At 38.1% G+C, this 22796-nt stretch overlaps 1 protein-coding gene across 1 annotated transcript in view; it reads right to left on the bottom strand.

Moving 5' to 3' along the window:
- The window catches only part of mfsd2b (MFSD2 lysolipid transporter B, sphingolipid), a 112451-nt gene that overhangs the window by 17831 nt on the left and 71824 nt on the right, over positions 1-22796 (bottom strand). The window contains exons 7-9 of the mRNA XM_051924934.1: positions 9281-9371; positions 5722-5843; positions 1304-1387 (exon numbers count right to left, since the gene is read on the bottom strand). Coding sequence (XP_051780894.1) covers positions 1304-1387; positions 5722-5843; positions 9281-9371 — 297 coding nt within the window. The remainder of the gene's footprint in view (positions 1-1303; positions 1388-5721; positions 5844-9280; positions 9372-22796) is intronic.

Below are 22796 nucleotides of genomic sequence, written 5' to 3' on the forward strand. Positions count from 1 at the left end.
ATTGATGGGACTGTGGTTTAGGGCACTCTGGTGCCCTCTTGTGATCACACAGTATAAGTATAAAATATTCTATTCATACTTTCACAGCCCCTTGCATTGATTCATCACTTACTAAAAGTGAAAGCAATGCTGAAGAGTTGTTGGTTTGAATTATCAGAGGAAGTGATAAGTGCTGTAACGTGCTTAGAGCATAAAGAGTTGAGCAACTTGATGAGTGGTTTGGATGTTGACAATAAAAATCAATTATTGGTGAAGTGGCTATTGAAGGAAAAACCTTGCCTTTGGCAGCAAGGTGCCTCACAGGTGAAACTTTGTGGTTTTGAAACCATCACCTGGTCATCTTCTATTTGGAGTTTACACGTTCTCCCTGTATCTGCATGGTTCTGGCTCCAGGTACTCCCAAGTTTTCGTACCACATCCCCAAATTATGTGTAAGTTAAGTTGCATGGTGATTCTACATTGGCCCCTCTGTGAGTATAGGGGTGTACAATGCAATGGCCTTGGCACCCTGTCCAGGATTGTTTTCTGCCTTTCATCCAGTGCTGCTTGGAGAGGCTCCATCCCCATGTTCAAGTTCAAGTCGGCTGTCATGTGTACTCCATACACTGAAACTCTTACTTGTATGTCTCCCGAGAACAGTAACAAAAACACAATACCAACTAAAATACACAAAAAAGTATACATAGTTTGCACCATTTATATGTATACAATAATATCTAGCTCAAGCAGATCCTTTGACAACTTTGAAAAAGTGTCTGGATGAGATGTAGGGACAACTTAACCGTGAGCTAACAATGCAAACTTGATGGACTAAAGCGCCTCCTGTTGTTTGTCAGACTTCTTCTGTTCTTATGAGACAACACAATAGCTGAGGATTATATGAGTAAAAGGAGAGGCACTTGTCTTTCTACCAAGACTAATGAATTCCATATACTGTTCTTTTAGAAGAAGGAACATCCACTTCTTTTTCCCCTGTGACCTGTATATCTATACAGTGTAACTTGGCCACTTCAGTCCACAGTAAGTATTCCCATGGGTTTGAAATTCCTGAGCACAGTATAATCTGCCATGTACAGCACTGAAAAAGTTAAGGCTGTGATTTAGTCACAAGTTAATTACAAAGCAAAGAAGAAGACATTCCCACAATGTTATGTGAAGCAGGTTAAATATTTTCATCCGAGGAAGAAGGTAAATCTCAGCCAAAAAACAACATAACCATTGGGGCACAAAGTATAATTTTATGTCATTATTTTCTTTTCCATCCTTTCAAACCTTGAATGAAAAGCAAAAGTGCAGTACTTACTAGAATCGTGAGAACAATGTTTTGAAAATGATCTCGAAGATCAGCAGCATATGTACAGAAGAGAACAAAATTACTCTGCACCATCTGTGAAAACAGAAATTCAAAAGGAAGTCGTTTAACATTTGACTTTATACAAATCAGTGCACCAATTGTTGTTTTATTTACATGGAATAACTTATAAATGTGTTTAGAAATTAACTTTAATTCAGGTAAATTAATTTTGCCATCATCAAGTCTGCCTAAATCCAGTTGACTGGCACGTGTGGGGTGCAGCAGGAATAAGTCAAGAAGCAGCTACAGATAAGGATGGTGGTCTGTTACAAGGGTTTTCCTATGTTCAGTCATTTTGGGCCAGTTTAGGGAAAACTCCAGACCATCATGAGGAAAACATGGAAGCGCCATACCAGTTGAGGTCATCCTGTGACCACCGATTTGTGCTTCCATGCCACCCACTAGGACATGTGTTACCTATAAATTATTGTGGATATTCAGGATATACAGTAAATGGCTTGTGGTCGCTCAGACCAAAATATTGCTGAACCTGCTATATCTGAAGGAGTATCAGAATAGAAGAATGGAAAATAAAGCAGGGTGTGAAAACACCAACATATCAGGGAGGGCTCAAGCAGAAATCTTGTGTGCAGGCTGTATGTGAATAAATAGAAGACACAAAAGAAAGTTTGTGTTTGCCAAATAATTGGCATCTTTGCTTGGTGAGCACAATTCTGGTGAACCTTACTAACGTTGCATGGCAGAATTGCTTCCTTGTTTCTATAAAGCAGGCAGCTTTTTCCTGTCATTTCCTTTTCTAACCGCTTAATCCAGACCAGAGTCATGGAGGTGTAGGTCCTAAACAAGCAGTTCAGCAATGGATGACTCTTAGCCTGGTCTAGTTCTAGATTCTGAGAAGGTGCTTGACATAATGTAATTTATTAAACAACTAACCTTAGAGTTAGGGAAGGGCAAGCTGAGCTGTCTCTAGATAGAAGATGTCCTTTAAGGCTTATGGGCAGTGCACACTAATCTACACGTCACCAAACTGCTGCTCTTGTCCTCCAAGATGAAGAATAATCCAGCTGTGACTTTCATGGCAAACCTTCTGAACTGAGAGGAAGCAGATTTGCCTGATAAAAGTCTAGTGGACAGAATGATTTCTAGGGGTGCATCGGAGCGAAAAAGTAATTTTGTGGATTGTGAGTAGTTAATCACATAGAGTGCTGAAATATATCATGCATGTGCTCAATATGCAAGTTAAACAAGCAAAAAAGTTAAACATCTGAGGAAAACTACTAAGTGGCAGGTTTCCTACAGTATTTCCTCCCATCCAATCATCAGTTTATTTATGAACGTTGCATTTTAGTCTATGAGCTAATAGAAGGAAGAGTATGTCCCATGTGTTTAAAATGATTTCATTTTTCTATTCATGTGAGCCAACCTAAATATTTGACTTTCTTTTATAGTGGCTCAAAGGAATGCAGCCGAATTCATGAAAAATGTCTGCTATGGCTTCATTCATCTCTGGGAATTGTGCACTTTGTATTCTGTTTGAGACTCGCCAAAGTCCCGAAAGCCCAGTAGTCAACTAAGCAGCAATCTTGTTCTTGTTTATGGGTGAGACTATAAAGTATTGTTTTCAGAGACATTTTATGTTAGAGTCATTGACGTAAAAGGAGGTAAGACACTGTTAGAAGCAAAACTGGCCTAATGTTGTACTATGAAAAAAATTAGAGAGAGGTTATTTCCACACTGAAGATTAAGGAGAAAGTTGCAGACATGACATTTCACCAGCTATGTCTTTCATTTTTCTTTTAGCACTGATATAGCCTAAATCTTTAATTTTCTTTTGCAAATCCACGCCATAACAGTTCCTGACTAATTTCTGTAACAAGCTTACTTAAGGGTGCACATCTATGTTGAAGGTATCAAAAATGGCAACACAACCACAAATTACAAAATCAAGCATCTGTTTCCCATCAGTGATCAGTAAAGTACTGACTTAATATAACCGATCCTGTTTTTGTCAAAAGCCCGTTCACATTTTTGTTTCGTTCTGCTTAAACCACCGCAGTTCCCTCTACACTGGTTATTGGCACTCATGGCTGTCTCACTTACAATTAATCCAAAATGATGTTGACAAAATTTTGACTGGCAAAAAATGAATGTGTGTGTGTATATATATATATATATATATATTTGACTCATGATGTACAGGATGGATTTTAGGATTTAACTGTTTGCCTTTAAAGCTTTACATGGCTTAGCCCCTTCTTAGCTTGTCTATCTCCTCTTCCAGGTCTCTTAGGTATATTGGCCAATTGTTACTGTTCATTCCACAAACATGCTTGAAGCCTAGAGGTGCGATAATGACTCCTAGGTTCTCAAATAGTTTACCCCTCACAATGAGATCAGCTCCCACAACAACTACTTCTTCTTCCTCATTTTCCCACTTCTTTGTGAGGTTCATATACCTGGTCATCCTTCTCGATATACAGTAGCTCGGTGAGGCACCTCCTCCACCTCAATCAGACCCTTTTTCCTTCAAATCTTCTTTAATTCCATATATCCACCTCTGCTTTGACCTCCCTCACTTTCTCTTTCCCATCACTCTTTTGCCATCATATTCATTGTCTTTCCTCATCACATGTCTGTTCCACCTTAACCTACTTCCCTGTACTATCTTAGATATCTCTCCCACTTCTGTACTACCACTGATTGACCCATTTATTTTTCTGTCCTTTTTTGTAACTTCACACATCCATGGGACACAACTAAGTTCTCCTGCTCTCCCTTTACTGCTCATGTCTCCACTCCATACATCATGGCTGGTCTTACTGTCTTAAAAACCTTACCTTTAATCTTCAACTTAATTCTTTGATCACACAATACTTTTGATACCTTCTTCCAATTATTCCATTCACACTACACTCTATGGGTTATCTCTGCATGTAGCTTTCCATCTTGGGCTACCACTGATCCTAGATATTTAAATGTATCCACTCTTTTTTCAGTAGCTCTACCTGCAGGCTAACTTCTGAATCCTGATCATCATCAAACTTCATATACTCTGTCTTCTTCCTACCTTCAACTGTGTATTTTCTAAGGCCCTTCTCCAGTCTTCCAACTTCCTTTGCTCTTCCTCTTTTCTGATGCTACACAACACAATGGCATCAGCAAATAGCATGTACCAAGTGAATTGGTCTTTTATCCCATGACTCAACAAATCCATGACCAGATCAATGAGGCAAGGACTTAAAGACAATCCCTGATGCTGACCTACTCTAACTGGGATCTTCTCTGTTACCTCAACACTGCTTTTAAACCCGAGTCCTCACTCCCTCATACATATCCTGGACAATCCTCATATACTTCTCCAGTCCTCCTTTCTCTCTCATGCACCTCCAGAACTCTTGACATGGCACTCCATCATAAGCCTTCTAAACACAATGTGCAAACCATTCTGTTTTTCTCGATGTTTGTCTAGGAGCTGTCTTGATGCAAATGCTGCATCAGTTGTTTCTCTCTAAGGCATAAAACCAACTGCCACATCTAATCACTTTAAATCACAATTAAAAACCTATTTTTATTTACTTGATTTTAGGTCATTTTGAAGGGCTTATTTCCAATTTTCTTCTTTCATTTATATTTGTATTTGTGTGTATGCCGTGATTGTTTGGTCTGTTTTGATTTTACTTTCGTTTTTTCCCTTCTTTTACTAGAAGTTCTTATGTTCTACTCTTGATTATTAATTGGCTATCTGGTTTATATTGTTGTAAAGCACTTTAGTTAACTTCTAGTTGTGTAAATTGTGTTATAGAAACACATTTGACTTGCTCCAGAAATGTGCTTTGTGATATCCAGGCTAAGCACTGCTCACCAGTTGCAAAGTGGTGGCCTTCTACTTACACATCATGTTGAGCAACAGAAGGAAACCCCCCTTTCATTGCAGATATCACAGCTTCGGAGCTGCAAGTGTCATAGTTCTAAGTGTTATGATTTAAATTTTTTAAACCTGCTTTTTCTAATAGGGTAATATGGGGAGAGAGGGGCTGTCCCGGCAGTGTTGGAAAAAGGCTTGGGGTAAAAGTAAATGGATATCCTGTCTGAATAAAATGTGTGATGATACTCCTGTTATTATTTCATACAGAACAGCGCATAAAGTATTCAAAAAATATACTAGTGAAGCTAGTGTGATGCCTGCTGAGTGATTCATAAGGTCTACAACAGTTTGGAGGCCTTCACTAAATACAGGACAGGCCATTTCTCATTAGAGAGATTAGTGTTTTTAGCAAAATGAACAGAAAATGACATTCAAGTCACCTAGTTTTCACGCAACAAGGATACAAATCAGCAGTCAACATTTGGTTTACTTCAGGAAACTGAAACGCTAACGCATCGCATTTGGGAAGCCAGATTCTTACCTGAATGGCAACAGATATAAATAGAAATGCAGCCGTCAGTTTAATGTAAGGTCCATGCTTCATCACCAGCTGTAGGCCTTTTAAGAACGGTATTGGCTTGTCAGTTTTCAGAGCGTAGGGGTCTAAGTGATGCAAACACAAACAGACACAAAATAAATAAATACAGTCATTCTGTTGGCAGTGCAAAGTAAAACAGGCAGATTACTTCGATTTAGAAACCAGGGCAGTTTATAACTGTAACATATCAGCAGCACCCTCACACCTATCAATGGTAAATATTTTTTTAGAATGATTAATCCTTAAAAAAAAACTGTAGAACTGTTTTTGCTACATCTATGTATCAATGACCCCGGACCATTTAGGAACACAGTTAAACATCTACGTATAGACACTGGCACAGGCAGCACCATCAGATGTGTCTAAATGCTCAAAGCAGGGCGGTGTAAGAGCAGCTGGGAATAAAGTCGGCCCAGCACAGTGATGTACAAGGCCAGTTGTGACGAAGTCTGATAGTAAAGACATCATCATAGCATATTCGCTAAGCTTTTTGTTATCATTATTATATTTGGTGGTGGGTTTATGAATGTTATGTTATTTTCATTTTTTAATGTTTTTACTAGTCTTGGTCTAGTGAGCTAGCTAGCCTTACTGAACTCTTCATTCTGCAGTTGTGTAGCCAAAGACACACAAAGTTACAAGCCATCAGTAGAAAAAATGAAAAGCACAACCTATTCAGAGTTAACTGGAGGAAATAATGTCCTTCAGTTTGCCTTTTTTCATGTTCTCCTTAAGGTTTTAGAAGCATTTATGATTTTTCCTCCATTTTCAGCCCAGCTGTTTTACTTTAGGACATTAGAACACAGTGAAAAGGACAGGCCTTTCAGCCCAACAAGTCTGGCAATCCTCTTCACCTGCAGTCTCCTCATCAAGTATCAACGCAAACAGTATTTAGCAGCCGGATGTCACACATCCTTTAAACTTTTTTAAGAAATGAAAACTGATTAAGTCTGCCAAACATCACAAAGCTATCTGGCAACATAAGAGAAATCCAATATCTAATGTTAGATAATGTTAGATACAGTGGCAAACAGTCTTATGAAAAGTGTTGATCAGAAATGTATTCCAAATTGTGTTTTTTTATTTAAAATTTTTCTACCCATATTCCACTTTCAAATTGTCCAGATATAATGACACATGTGGGTGGGTGCTTGATGATTGAAAAGATGTGTATTCCCAAGAATTAGGATATACATTATTTTATATTTTAGAGTTGGGAGTAAATATACACTATGCATACTTTTTTCAAATTAATCGGAATTAGGAAATCAAGCATGCAAGTTAACATGGTAACACTTTATAATAACTTTCATTATGTTACTAAAATATCCTTACAAACTTTTACAATGATTAGCTACTGCAAAAAAAAAAAAAGCTACAACTAATGAGCATATGATTTTGAAAGATTTAAAGAAGAATTTATATTGTTTCTTAAAAAGTTATCCAAAGTGACTTTCAACATTTGAGATGTAATTGGTTATGTTTCTTTTCTCAAATTGGAGCACTGGCAGGTAAAGGGTCTTGCTCGGGGCCACAGTGTCAGGATTTGATCCCACCAACATCAGGGTTTGTAGTCCAAAGCCTTAACCACTACACCACACTGCCTGTTATTACAGTGTGTGTGACCTGTAGAGGCACTGCAGACCCCTAATGCAGGTTCAAAAGACCTGTTATTTGTCACAAGATCTTAAGCTGTTTCTTCAAGGGTTCAATAAACAAATCAACACAAGTGTTTTCCTCTCCTTAAACTCCTCCCAGACAAGCCTGGTCCACTCCACCTGACTCCAACTCCCAAACTGAGGTGAAGCAGATTCTTTTATGTTAGAGATAAATGCCACTGCATTGCATGGTGGACACACTTTTGGGACATGTGGAAGTTCCATAACGCTGGGAGGTCTTCTTCTGGCAGCACCCAGGGACTCCAACAGGGCTGCCCTTCTGAACAGCAAGTCCTATCTAACCTGTGGGTGTCCAAACTGAGGCCAGGGAGGAGGTGTACTGCCACCTATTATGTTGGGGGATGAAGGGCTTTGTGTCGGTAGCTTCCCCCTGTCTGTCCATTATTACTTCTGCCTAACTGGGAAAACGAATGGGAAGCCATCTTGGCCACACTCCAAAAAAATGCATATGCATGTATTTAGCAAAAACATCTGCCAAAGGTGCGGTGGGCTGGCGCCCTGCCCAGGGTTTGTTCCTGCCTTGCGCCCTGTGTTGGCTGGGATTTGCTCCAGCAGACCCCCATGACCCTGTAGTTAGGAAATAGTGGGTTGGATAATGGATGGATGGATGGATCTGCCAAAGGGGTAAGCAAGTCAAGTCAGTAATTCTTACAATTTGGAAAGCAAGACCTAATGTCATGATTTAAAACACATTTCACTTGGCTTGGATTTCATTTTTTTTGCAGTGCAGGTTCCACCTCCACCCATGCAGTCCATCCATTAAGCTATTGTCCTCCATTCCATTCCAGTCAATCAATTACGGCATTTCCAAGTGTTCTCAATAATATGAATTGCTTTTTGATGGCATCATTAGTTCACACAATGAATTAGCATTATTTAGTGTTTGATATTAACTTGGTAAGGAAAGTTATTATACAGTAAAGTGCTACTATTAGTATCATCTATATTGAGAGACAATTCATTGCATGTAGTGAAACTGTAGACTTTATATAAAAAAAAAGTCAGTAGGATTCATTATGTAAATATTTTTAAATCATTGAATGCAAAACAAAGGTAGCAGAAACAAGAATGATATTTTTTTATAATAAGTGATGGAATAAAGGGACTAATGTACCACCACTCCCACACCACTGCTTCTTTTGAATTTCTTAATTCTTTCTGATCATAACCTCGCAAAATAAAAACAATATCCTATTGTTAACAGTTTTTATTGTTTATTAGTATTGTTACAGCTTTGAAGATCTTCAGAAAAAGGATAGAATTTTCTGTGCTGCCTTCTCTGAAGCTCACCAGTGGCTGGAGCCTCACAAACAGCCCCTCTTTTGTAGGAAATCTCACTTCTGAGGCATACGTGCTAACGTATTCAATTATTGATGTATACAGTATGACATTCTTTCTGAAAGTCGATGGTAGCTTGTAAGGGGGATGCCAAACAGCAGCGGGCACTGATTTCCTGGAGAGATGGCTGAAGGGCAGTGGACAAATGACATTGCATTAAGGTTTGTAGATATTTAAAATGAGATGCTTTGGGCTAAAATGGGTATTCTTCAGAGCTTGACATTGACTGACATTTTATGTAGGAGTGAACAGGCACATAAGAGAAGAAAAGGTGGAAGGTGCCCACATCCCTGAGTGGTGCTGCAGCGCCTAAAGGAGGCAGCGAACTCTTTTAGCTCAGTGAAGACTCGACATTTTACATTAGTCACTTCGTCAGTGCTCTAATACGGTGTCCAAATACTCAAAGAACAATCAAACCCGCAAATATTAAAAAATATATACATTGATAAAAATGAGAATTCAAAAAAGGATGTGCATTTACTTACCATCTTTTTCTTTGACCCCCATAAATAAAACCACTGTGCATAAAACAAACAGTGCACCTATGACACCTGCAGCTATCATATAGACTTCTTTCTGTCAAAAAAAATAAAAAGAAAGAAAACTGTGTGAGTTTTATAAACGTTCAGCAACTGCAGGCTGTCATTTATGTGGAAGCCACATTTATAATTTCAGGAGGATAGATAGATAGATAGATAGATAGATAGATAGATAGATAGATAGATAGATAGATAGATAGATAGATAGATAGATAGATAGATAGATAGATACTTTATGTATCAATTAGTCAGAAATTGTTATGGAACAAGACCCTAATAAACACCTTATGATGTCGAAAAGCACCAATGACGACACTAAAACGGGTGCTACTTATTCTGCATCTGTTAAGTGACTTATTACCTTCATAAAGGCTTTGTTTGAATCAAGCAACACTAATGGCCGCACTACAGCAAGATCTTCAAGCCATTAAATGATTAGTAATATTTTTATTAACATTTGTGCATTTAGTTATTATTTTTTAATGTAAACTTTTTAAACTATTTAAATATTAAAACTACAATGTAGCCCAAATGTTTTAAAGACATACATTTACTATCTCACTAACTGAATATGAAATCCTGTTGCACAGTGTATTACTGTGGAAGTCTGCTAATCCATGGTGCATAGTTATAGCTAATTCTGGTGTTGTATGAATGCTAGGTATACCCGCTTTATGGCACCCCATGTGTACAGCTTTACCTGCACGTGAACAGCCTCCTTAAGCCAAATGAGACTTCTCTATAGCGCCCCACATGTACGGCTTTACTTACATGTGGTGGGCTGCCTTAAGCAAACAGGCCTATAACTTGGCAAGAGCAGACCAAATGGTTATCTTCAAACCTAAGGGTCACCCAACCCCTGTACCACTTAGCAAAACAAATGCCCACTCACCATGCTGCTATTTATTGAAGGCATCCCTTCTCAGCCAGCAGTTCTTGTCAGAATATGGCAATCACCCACACTAGGTGCCCTAGACAAAATACCTTGTCCCAGCCAAACAACATTCACATTATATTGCAATAAAACAAAATTAATACAAAACCGTAAAAACCAATAGTAGCAAAATGTAGGAAATTTATTTAAAAGATTAATTTAATCTCCTTAGCGTGAAGTTTACCCCTGGAAAAATGAGTCAAAAATTTTGAATTTTTTTTTTCTTTTCAACAAGAAAACAGGCTTATTCTCTCATGTCCAAAGTTTACAGTGACAAAGAGATGGATAGGAGGTAGTCAGATTTATATAGCACCTTTCTAGATCCTCAAAGCACAGTACATAAACAGTGGGGAGTCACTTCAACCACCACCAATGTGCAGCATCTGGATGATGCAATGGTAGACATTTTTCCACCTGCATGCTCACCACACCTTAGCGATTAATTGGTATAGGGGTGAGAGAAAGAGATTTACAAATTGTTCTGCTTTATAATAATAATAATACAGTTTATATAACACCTTTCCCATGGTCAAGGTGCTTCACAGAGTCTCAGAAAGAACAGCAGAGTATAAATAACATTGGATACAAATAATATCGACATACAATACTAAGAACTGATAAATACAGGATATACAAAGCATTACACAGAAAAAAAGACAATAAACCAGAGTAAATTACTAAATCCAATACTAGAAGAAAAGGCTGAACAAATAACATAATTGGTGATATAATACATGCACATATCATCCTGAGCATCTGCACAGAGAGGTAAACTGAAAGAAGAGGCAGAGTGTCAGGTTAAGTTGAAAGCCTTCCTGAACAGATGAGGTTTTTTAAAGAATGAATGGAGTCAGCTGATCTAATTAATTTTGGGATGTCATTCCAAAGTCTGGGTGCTATGGAGCTGAAGGCCCTGTCACCCATAGAGTGCAGGTTAGTGTGAGACACAAGATTACCAGAATCAGAGGACCTTAGTAGGCAAACAGGAGCATAGTGATTTAGAAGGTCACTGATGTAGTTTGGTGCAAGGCCATTTACAGCTTTGTAGGTTATTAATGGAATTTTATATTCAATCCTTAAAGACACAGGGAGCCAGTGAAGGCAAAGCAGGATGAGTGTGATGTGTTCACTGCTGCTGGTTCGAGTAAGGACTCTTGCAGCAGAGTTTTGAATCAACTGGAGCTGTGATATAAGATTAGAAGGGGCTCCTGCCTCATAAGAAAATGAATTATTGCTGGACATTTTCGTTTTTACTTGAAAGCTTTTTAATAGGAATATAGAATTATTTGTTGGTTTTCTGATCTCTATTTAGCAAACTTCACCTATTTTTTGCTCTCAAATTCAACTGTCATCTCTCTTTTACTAAAATAATAACTAATGAGGTTGTTTGAGCTTATTCTTTCTCAAGTGATCATTGTCATGAGCTACATGGGGTGCTCACAATATGACAAAACATAAAGAAATATTACAAAATGTTAATGCTGTTTGATGTAGAATTGTGTCCCACAACGTTTTGGGGTGACAGATATTGTGTACGTCTTAGATAATAATGGTAATCCATTGCATTTCACTTTTTTCAAAAAGATAGCCTCATCATATCTTACAGAGTCTGGATGGAATTGATGTGTCACAAATTTGTAATTTGAAATAATAAAGTGTGACATTTTATGACTTTCCCTTGTTCATCAATAGTAATTGAAATAGAAGCAGCACCCTGATGAACTGAATTCCTCATCTGCAGGGCTCTGCATAGCCATAAAAGGCTTCCTAGCATTCGATAAGCATTTGCTTACAGTTTACTGGGCAAAGTTATTAGTATAAATCCATATATTTATTTGGACCATAATTTAATATATAATACAAAACACATATCTATACTAATAAAAGGCAAAGCCCTCAGTCACTGACTCACTCATCACTAATTCTCCAACTTCCTGTGTAGGTAGAAGGCTGAAATTTGGCAGGCTCATTCCTTACAGCTTACTTACAAAAGTTAAGCAGGTTTAATTTCGAAATTCTACGCGTAACGGTCATAACAGTCAACAACGCTAAACTTTCTTATTTATGGCCCCATCTTCACGAAATTTGGTAGGCGGCTTCCCTGTGCTAACCAAAATCAATGTACGTACTTATTTCGGTGGTATGACGCCATTGTTGGCCACCATATTGAACTTTCCAACAGTCTTTGTTACTTATGGGCCCATCTTCAAGAAATTTGGTACGTGGGTTCCCAACGCTAACTGCATCCTACTTACGTACATATATATGTCCATAGCCTGCAGCTCGGTCGCCGTGTGAGGCGGCGTTGGGTCCCCCATCCCCACGCCTCCCACGTAGTTGGCTGCCTGCCTATATAAGGCCGTCCATCGCTCCGGTCTCTTCATTCCCTTCCTTGCTTCACCACGGTATTCACGTCTCCCTGCTGATAACTGCATCCTTTTTATTTAATCCACGGCTTCTCCGCTGTTTTATTGTTCGTTTATTAGGACTATAGTTATTGTGTAGGTATTTTAGACTTATTTTACATTGTTCAGGTACCCATTTCCTTTATCGTTGCAACCATACCCCCATTAACATGTCTATCGAGGTGATCACCATCGATCAAAAAACTGTCACTTACCGAGTGGTTTCCATGCCCGGAGATGGCGACTGCCTTTTCCATTCTCTGTGTTACATATGGCACAGCCATATCAGGCTCACTCTTGATATCCGGAGGAACATTGTGTCTTATGTATTGAATGACTGGGACAGGTTCAAGGTGTGGACTGATGACGGTACAGGAGATAATTATACTACACAGGAGCACTGTAAGAGTGAAATGCTTAAGCCCTTCACCTATGGTTCTGCATGTGAGTTGATGGCGGCCGCTGAATTGTTCGGTTGTCGCTTTCAAGTGTACTGAAATGGCCAAATATTTTATACCTTTGGACAACCGCCAATGCCTCTTAAACATATTAGATTCACAGGTGACAATTTCAGTAGTGGACACTTTGATGTTTATGAATGTTTAAACTCTCAAAAGCTGGATGCGAAGTTATCGATGAAACCCATTTCAATTCAAATGCTTCCAATTTCCAGTAAGGCTCTGCTTCACAATGACAATTAATAAGTCTCAGGGACAGACCCTACAAAAGGTTGGCATTGATTTGAGGCAAGATTGCATTTCACGTGGCCAACTATACGTTGCATGTTCAAGAGTAAGCTCAGTGCACAGCTTGGTCATATTACAACCGGGGGGCCAAACTGACAACGTGGTATACAAAGAGATCCTTAACTAAGAATTATTGGTATATTTTCCCTCAGTTTAAAAAGGTTTACTTTTCTTCTTAATAAAAATTTTAAAGCAGTACTTTGCCGCTGCGAAGCACGGGTATTTTGTTAGTCTACAATATACTTTACTACTACTACTTGGTACAGCGTTACTTATGCCTCCAAAAATTTCAGCCGTACTGCCTGATTTAATGAATTCTCCATAGACACCACTTTCTTATACTCACTTAAATGGAAGCTGATCTATCCAACCATCTTCTTTATCCACTTTCTGCAGTGCAGGGTGCAACAGACAAAATACCACACTCACACCGAGAGGCACAGATTTATGTATTTTCATACCCTGCTGTCTGTTGCCTATGATGTCAACACAAATCCTCTTTATGTGTAAACAACTCAACATAGAAATTAACACAGACTGCATGGACATGATCTAAGTTTGTTATATTTGGCTAATAAAGACATTTATTTGTCTTAGAGTATTGTGACCTTTTGATTAATAGTCTAATATAATTCCATTCCCAGATTGGTTAGCCGACTGAAAAAATCCTGGTTGCACTCCATGTGGGGTGAGTTATTACTTGGATCTCTTCTGTCTTTCACTTGCTGCAGCCTTCATACTGATTGTATGCAATTCCTTGGCTGTTCTTGATTCTTGTGTTGAATACGTGATTAGTATAGTCTGTAGCACTTAATTAATATAATAATTGGCACAGTCTTACATTCAGCCCTCACTCACTCGCTGAGGTGTTCACTGTTTTTAATGCTGTTATTGACTGGTTTCATTTTTGTATCGGTGGCCTTAATGCTGGTCATATGCCCAACTTAAGATTTGGTTTTTGTTACTGGCCTGCTTCAAAAGGTGTCTCAAGTGCCACTGGGACATTTAATTGCACTGTACATGGTAGTCTCTATACATAATCACGGTGTAGGAAATGATGCTATTTTCCTGCTTTTTAACTTTAATAGTGCCTTTTTACATTCCCTTTTTCATTTATTCTGCTATACTTACTGTTTGGAAAGAAGGCAAAAATAACTTATTTTCTTCTTATTTGTTACTGCAGGACCTGTAAACAAACTCATTATAATGAGCAGCCATGCCATGTAAGTTTCACCAACATCAGACAAAACTCTAAATCCGATGCTTTTAATTTGACACTTACTTGCCATAGATTACATGCTGTAGTTTGTGATAAAAGAGTGCTAGGAAGTGTTGGTGCCTTTAATTCTTTTAGATCACTACTTTCAGAAAACTAAAGGCTGTCATCCAGCATCTCCTTCTTATAAAGCATGGATAACTGAACACACACTCTCTTATTCTCTCTAAATTCCATTTCCTGGATCAAAAATTATATTGTACCTAGTCTGGGAAAACCTATTCAAAAACATGACATTCTAGATGCCTAATGTTAAGTAGTCCAAAAAATGTTTTACTTACTACCTGTACCATTTTTTTTTCACTTTTTAATAATTAATTATTTATTTATTTATTTTACTGAAATCTCACAACATTCCATACAAATACATCAATTTTACAAGAATAGGATTGAAAACAAATCAACCCCCATCCCAGAGAAAGGGAGCATGGCCAGCAGAATAAAACTAGTAACCTAGTAAAAATAAGCAAATAGATAAAGTAATAAGTGAATATAGATAAATGGAGAAGACAAAAAAAAAACTAGCTGTCATTCTGTTATAAAGCAAAACAAATTTGAAAATCCATCCATCCAATGTCCAACCTGCTGAATCCGAACACAGGGTCACGGGGGTCTGCTGGAGCCAATCCCAGCCAACACAGGGCACAAGGCAGGAACCAATCCCGGGCAGGGTGCCAACCCACCGCAGGACACACACAAACACACCCACACACCAAGCACACACACTAGGGCCAATTTAGAATCGCCAATCCACCTAACCTGCTTGTCTTTGGACTTTGATTTCTGTTTGGCTTTCATTTAATTAAGAAAATAATTAATTCAGAGCACTGAATCCTTAAAAACAGGGCTATGAAAATGAAGGGAAAAAGAAGTTAATTAGCAGTGAAAACTTGTCATTGATTAGGAAAAGGGTTAGAATGAAAACCTGCAGCCACTGTGCACTCCAGGACTGGAGTTTGCCACCCCTGTCCTAGGCCCTTTTCATAAGGTATAAGTTTGTGTGTTATGAGATGCAAGGTATCCAAGGATTTTTGTGAAATGAGAAGAAAATAATCAGGAGATGATAAACCTGAGTCAAAAACCATAGTGGAGAAAAGTAAGATCAAAGCTGAGAAGACCAAACAAGGCAAACAAAACACAAAGGCAAAATGAGATTCAAAGCTGAGGACAAAAAGTCATTCAAAAATGACCAGAAATGAATCCTAACACTAGGGCCTCCTGGGTATAGAAACTAATTATCACTTATAGAGTTTTTTATTTTCAAAATGTGAATTCACCCAGGAATAATGCATACAGGGAGTGGTGCCATATTCATACCGTCACCTCCTGTGATGACATGGAGGCAACATCGTGATCCAGTCACACATCATACCATCATATTGACTGCAACGAAATTAAACTTTGTCAAAATGATTGAAATGATTAATAAACCCCAAAACAGGGTCTACATAATAAATAAAATCCAAAATATTGGAAAATACACATATAAAATATGTTAAATGGTAACACTGTGGGGTGTCATGCTTTCATTTTAAGGCCCATGGGTATTTCCTTATGTTGATTAATGTAAAGTACTCCTTGATTTTTATTTTTTTTTATTATAACGTGATTAAACAATCCAATGTCATCAGTAAGGTGATCGTCATCATTAAAAACAAGATTTCTCAATAAACACAAATACTACTTTCAGGAAATTATTTAAACCCACAATAACTGATGCCAGCCCATTGCAAGGCACACATGCATAACCTTTAGTGTTATTGATGGATAACTGAGACTTACCAAGTTCATTTACTACGTCACACCTTAAGATTAACACACACACAAACACACACACACACACACACACACACACACACACACACACAGATCTTATTCACACAATCATGTATGAGTGATACCTAATGCCTATCATTCCTTCAGTACTCCCCAAAATGACACACTATCTCCAGCACTAGCAATGTATGGTTGTCCCTGAGACATATGAAGGCTCGTCATAAAGTTTACTTTATTACTTTAGTCATTCTAGATATAAAGACAAAGAATAGAAATTTAATATCAACATGGTATTTTTTAAAGTATAATAATACCAATAGAAGAAAGTGTAATAGAAAATAAAATAGAGAACAAAAGTTGGGGTATACAGTACATAGTTTTAGAAAAGCCTACTGAAAACCAGCAATGTCAAGGGTGGATGTTGTCCTGGGGGACTTTTTGATTCAGCACTCGGCGTGGTCCATATTTTACATTATTTTACAGCCAGATGAAATGGTCACCCTCTCTTTTTTTCTGACATGTCTCCAAGTCTGACATCACCTCCTCTTTTGTTTTTTTTATTTCAATCCTCGGGCGAGCCATATTTATGCTAAAATCACATGTGGGATTCTAGGATTTGTGGTATTTATACACGTTTCTGGCAAGCTATCCTGGTGATTGACATCTGTGCTAATCTTTTGCCTATCTGTACAACCTGTTGCTGTCTCCATTCTTTTTACCATTAAGTTTCAACTGACTATTTTAGACTAAAAGCACAATGCAGAACAAATGTACAAATGTATTTGGTCAAAAATTATTAGTCCTAAAGAGAGAATGCTTTCAATGTAAATTGCCCCTGTACATTAGTTAGTTAAATTGCCTTAAGGGTCCTGTAAATTCCTTTGTAAGCAAATTCATCATGGTTCATTTGAGCCAAATTAAAAATATAATATAAGCTGTCTGAAGTGATGATCTTATTCTCAAGGACATCCTACTAACCTAAATAAAAAATTGTAGTGGTGCTAAATGATTAACGTCGTCTTAAATGTATTCTGTGCTGAGTCACGTCTTTCAAAGCATTGTCCTATTTACATGGTCTGTGTAAATATTGTCCCCTGGAAACAGTGGGGAAGGATAACTCCATGGAACCATAGTCCCTCATGATAGTTTGTCCAGTCAATCCCATCATTTGCATCTGGGTCATTTACTATTTAAACAGGAAGATGAAAAGAAGGAAAAATCTCATCTATTACACTGACACTTCATCACAGAACTAAGAGAGAGCATCGATCGAACCACCTACACCTTCCCCTGCTTTCAACATTTCAACGATCCTGATTATGCTGAGACTCTGAAGATAAGAACGGTAAGACTGTCTTTTTTGTCATTTGGGAGAGGAGCAAGCCATCATTTTCATCTGTGTATAATTGCCATAGGACACTTTTCCAGCTGAACAAGGTTTACAATCATTATTCACTCTCCGTTTAATCTTCAGGACTTTTATGTGCATTTTGTGTTTCCATATGCCTTACTTGTTTCATGTTCAGTGTGGGGTCAAGGGAGGGTTTGTGTTGTATATTAGTTTTTTGTTTTTTTGCTGCACCTTTTTATTATATTCCGCCGGTCACTGTTGGGGTTGGGTGTGATGTGAGAGCTTTGGAGGGAATGAATTATATATTGCTCTGTTGTTTTGTTTCTTATCACTATTTATATATATGCACATTATTATTTTAGAAACTGTTTGCTTTGTGATTATTTAACTGTCAACTGTATTGTTTGTTGGGTCTAAAGTTCCTCAGCTTGCCAGGCCACGGGTCTTGGTGGTGTAGCTGCCATTCCAGGTGAGTGGGTCGGCCATTACAACATGCCTTTGTGATGTAGATGGAAGCTAAACATATCCACAGAAAAACCTAAACAGAAACATGGGGAGCACATATAAACTCCACACAGACAGTGGCTAGGGCCCTGGATTCAAACCCAGTCTTCTAGACCTTGGTAGTCTCGCGGGACCGGACATGAAGGTCAAACAAGAATACACATCAGGGGATAACCCATTGCAAAGTTTGTAGTGAATAGCAGAGAAATACACCACTGCAAAGGTTACTTCTATAGGGATTCTTAATAAAAATCTGCCTGCAATTTCTCTGCAGGGATTTCAGGGAGAGAGCAAAAGAAACTAAACAATGCTGAGAGAAAATAAAAAGCTAAAACTGCTGTTATCAGTTCAGGAGCTTAGTAGCATAAGGGTACTGAAGCTTAATGATTAAGTTGTGCATCGTAATAAGTGCTGAGATATTGGAGACAGACAGACACACACAAAGAGACCACCGCAGCTACTTGGCTTCATGCATTTCAGATGTGCCTCTCTCTGCAACAATATTTATCTGTCATTTTGACTATTGCAAAACTATTTGGCATAACAACTGAAAATTGAGTTTAGATAAACATACTGCATGTTAAAAGGCTTGCATTTCCAATTTGACAGTAAAGTTAACTTCGTTTAGTTACTCATTTAGACGTGCAGTCAGAAGATGAATATTGTGTAATTTCGCCATGCTTTTACTGGTATCCTTAGGCAGATTGGTTGATTCTGATCTTTTGAGTACTGAAATCTGCATCTCCTGTGGCTCTTTGCTATCAGCTCTCTTAACAGCAGTCCTTTGGGCCAAGTGTGACACACCGTTTATTTTGAATGCATATTTTGCACTTCATATCATAAACATAGATATGCCAGTTCTTTCAAGTTTACATTGACTCCTACACTTTCGTCATAAGTGAACAAAAGAGAGCACACAAAGCGCCTGCGACAACATATCATTTATGCTAACCACTGGTTCATTGATGTCTTTGAATGCCAATATATAATCTTAATATTGCAGAATGGTTTTCATTTGAATCAGGTTATGTTTATTTTTAAAATGTGCAAAATGTTCTCTGCTCAAGCGACACACTTTGATATTTAGAATTAGGGTCTTTTTAGGAGACTTTGACTGTAGACAGGTTATCGTTAATCGAAGCTTGCTCTCTGTCAGACCAAGTAAATGAGAACACTTCTGCTCATTGCAGATCAAAATCGCGGCCCTACTTTGAGCGCCACCTTCATTAATGGCATACTCCATGAGCTGTTTAATTGTCCATACCCAGTTCTGAGTAAAATTGACTCATGATTGTCTCCAGACATGTAATTTAAACCTATTACTTCAGCGAGACTAGAACCACGGGGGCAGCAGTGGTATATCCTGCTACAATAAGAATCAACAGAACACCCACAAGACATTTGGAAAGTTAAGATAAAAGATGGGTAATTCCAGGTAACAGTACCTGTTTAAATACTACTTAATAAGCTAAAGGTATGCACTATGGGTAAATTGTGTGAACCATTGTCTAGCAAGAAACATACATAGAATAAGAATAACTAGCATTCAGTCCTCCTGACTCCATAACTTATTCTCACTGAGAAAAATGCAGCCTCTTAACATGCAGGCCATTTTCTAATACACTGAAGGAGATCAGTGCAGCAAAATATGTTTCTGTTGACTTTATGAGAGATAGACTCTAGACATCAAGTCATGATTTGCAGCCCTGCCCCACTTTAGGAAGTACTTGGGGAGGCCATTTGTTTCCATTGAAAACAAATATCCTCTTCTGTGAGGAAACCTTGCCAGCAGCTCAGTGCCTTCTAAATGGGTGTTCAGGGCATCTGGTAAGCTATTTTCAGACAGAGGCGAGGTCATGTTAGAGCATGTGGTTTTAGAGGAACATCACTAAGCTGCTTATATGCAGCATGCACTACACACAAGATGCAGTATAAGGCCTCACATAAAATGAAACCTCAGACAAATGGTGCCTTGTGTGCTTTTCTGTAAAACATCATGGGCACCTAATGTATACAGGCAGTAAGCCAGATATTTATTACTCTGTTTGTTAGGTGCACTTCCATAATAGTGAGCTGGCCCCATATTTGCTCCTTTGAATTAAATAGGAGGTGTGTCCGGGTGTCAAAAGTGGGGCACATGTCCAATATGTTCCATGATTATTGTGTAAAAATTTTAGGAGCTCCCAAATGCTGCTACATGATAGCCAGAAGTATGATGCGTAATGTCATCATGCTGACACTATTTACGAAGGCTGCAGGCTGTACCTAGCATCCAACTTTCTGAATGTGAGTATTTAATTAGTTTAAAACTTGTTTAGGAGTTTGGTTCATATGTACTTGTTTGACGTTAAGTTCTGGTTTACACGTTGGGTTGGGTATTGTGGGTAGTATCCTTATTGACTTTGAACCCTACCTACTCCCGACAACATTTCTCTGTCATTTCCTGTTCTTTGTCTTTCTTTGCCTTAGAGTGTGCCATATTCCGAACTTCTGGTAAAGCACTTTGAGCTACACATCTTGCATGAAAACATGCTATAAAAATAAATGTTTTTATTTTATCTGTATTTTAGGGCTTCTTTTTATTGTCTTTAGGAACCTGGGTGGTGCCTACATCTGTTGCTCTTATAATGGATATTGCAATTATTATGTAACAACTGTGCTCTTTGCATTGCAGCAATAATAATTATTGAATAAAAGAAGTCAGTTCAGCATTCAATTATTCATGGATTAATAAGGCAATGGTCTGACGATTGACATGAACGTGGTATAAATGACAATGACCTAAAATGGACACCGTAGTGGTAAATTTTCCTGCTTTGCAATTTATTATGGCAGAATATTTTTTAAGATTAGGCTGTGATGGACCTGTGCAATACTTCACTCATTACATCATATTCCATAGATGCTCCACCAGGCTGTTGACTGTGAAGAACACTGCATTAAACTAAATTTACTGTCATTCTCCTCAGACCATTTCAGGAATTCCCACGCTTTCTAGCACTGGATGTTATTTTACTGATAAAGCTCCTGTGTAAGATTAGCAATGGTGTCCATATATTCTGTGGCATTCAAATATGTCTAGAATAGCATCAAGAGATCCAATGTGAGTCATGAAAATGAACCTCACACCATTGGGGTTATGCCGCTGAGAGGAAAAATATTTGTAGCAACCAGGGGATAGAAGGGAAGCAAACCAAAGGGCAGATACCACACAGTCAGTCCTAACTTCAAGTACGTTAGAAACGCTAATCAAGAAATGACATTCAATCAACACTAGCCAGAAGTCGAAAACCAAAATAATCTTTCAGAAAAATCACACACCAGCGTAGAGTTTTGTTTACATATCTGTAATCTCAGATTGTTTCAGGTTTGCCAGGCAGCTAAGCTTCACACATCTGATGTGACATGTAGCAACATTGTAGTAGTGATACCAAAATGGCAATGCCAAAAACAAAGTAGTGTCCCAAAAGATGTGATAATATTTGAAATATTAAGATCCTTCATATCAGAAAAGTAAAAAACATGAAAATGATTAAACTGATTGATAGACCGACAGATATGTAAGGCGCTGCATCAGATAGATAGATTAAACAGACACACAGGCAGACAGATAGATATGTAAGGCACTATATTATATAGATAAATATACTTTATTTGTATATGAGATAAGAAATAAATATATAAATAAAAGCATAGTTATACCCATTAGTTCACAATGTCTGCCAACATCCGCTGAGATGGATCCCTAGGCTTATAGCACTTAATGTATATTTTGGTGTTCCCATCGTCATGATGGTTTCCCAATCAGCAGTTGTGGAAAAATTTTTAAGCCCACTGCAACTAAACCTTCTCACTGACAAGGGTGGAAATAACTTGAGTCCTTAGCTCCCATACCTCATTTGTGACAAACTATGACAAGTTTTATTTCCAATATAAATTACCAATTGTAGTCATTTTACTTCAACTAACAGCTTAGCAAAACTCAAAAACAGGCTTCTCTTCAAAATGTAGGCCACAAAGTGATATGCTAGGCATGCTAGCAAAAAGTATTTTATGACGGTGATCAGGAATAAAAAGTCTAATTGAGAAATTGAAAGTGGGAGGTCACTCAGCACCAAAATCATAGCCACAACGAGAGACAAAGAGTTTTGAAATGGTCAAAAGGACCTTTGAAAAAGGGTGTTTTTTATCTGCAAATTCAGATGAGGAAGTGCTCTGAAAGATGACCTTTTAACCCATCAGGTCGTCACCTCTGAGGACACGCCCCTAGCAACGCAGGCTGCTGTCCTAGCATTGAGAGACACAAAACGACAGCAGATGTAAATAACTAAAATGGCGACAAAAATGGCCCAAACATTATTTTAACAGTCAACATAAGGTTTGTTTCAAATAACTGATTGCTCAACTATAAAGACCTCCAAAACAAGTGTAAGAACATCTGATTTGTGCAAATTACACAAGAATTTTCTG

The sequence above is a fragment of the Erpetoichthys calabaricus genome, chromosome 3, assembly GCF_900747795.2.
Source record: "Erpetoichthys calabaricus chromosome 3, fErpCal1.3, whole genome shotgun sequence".
Lineage (NCBI taxonomy): Eukaryota > Metazoa > Chordata > Cladistia > Polypteriformes > Polypteridae > Erpetoichthys > Erpetoichthys calabaricus.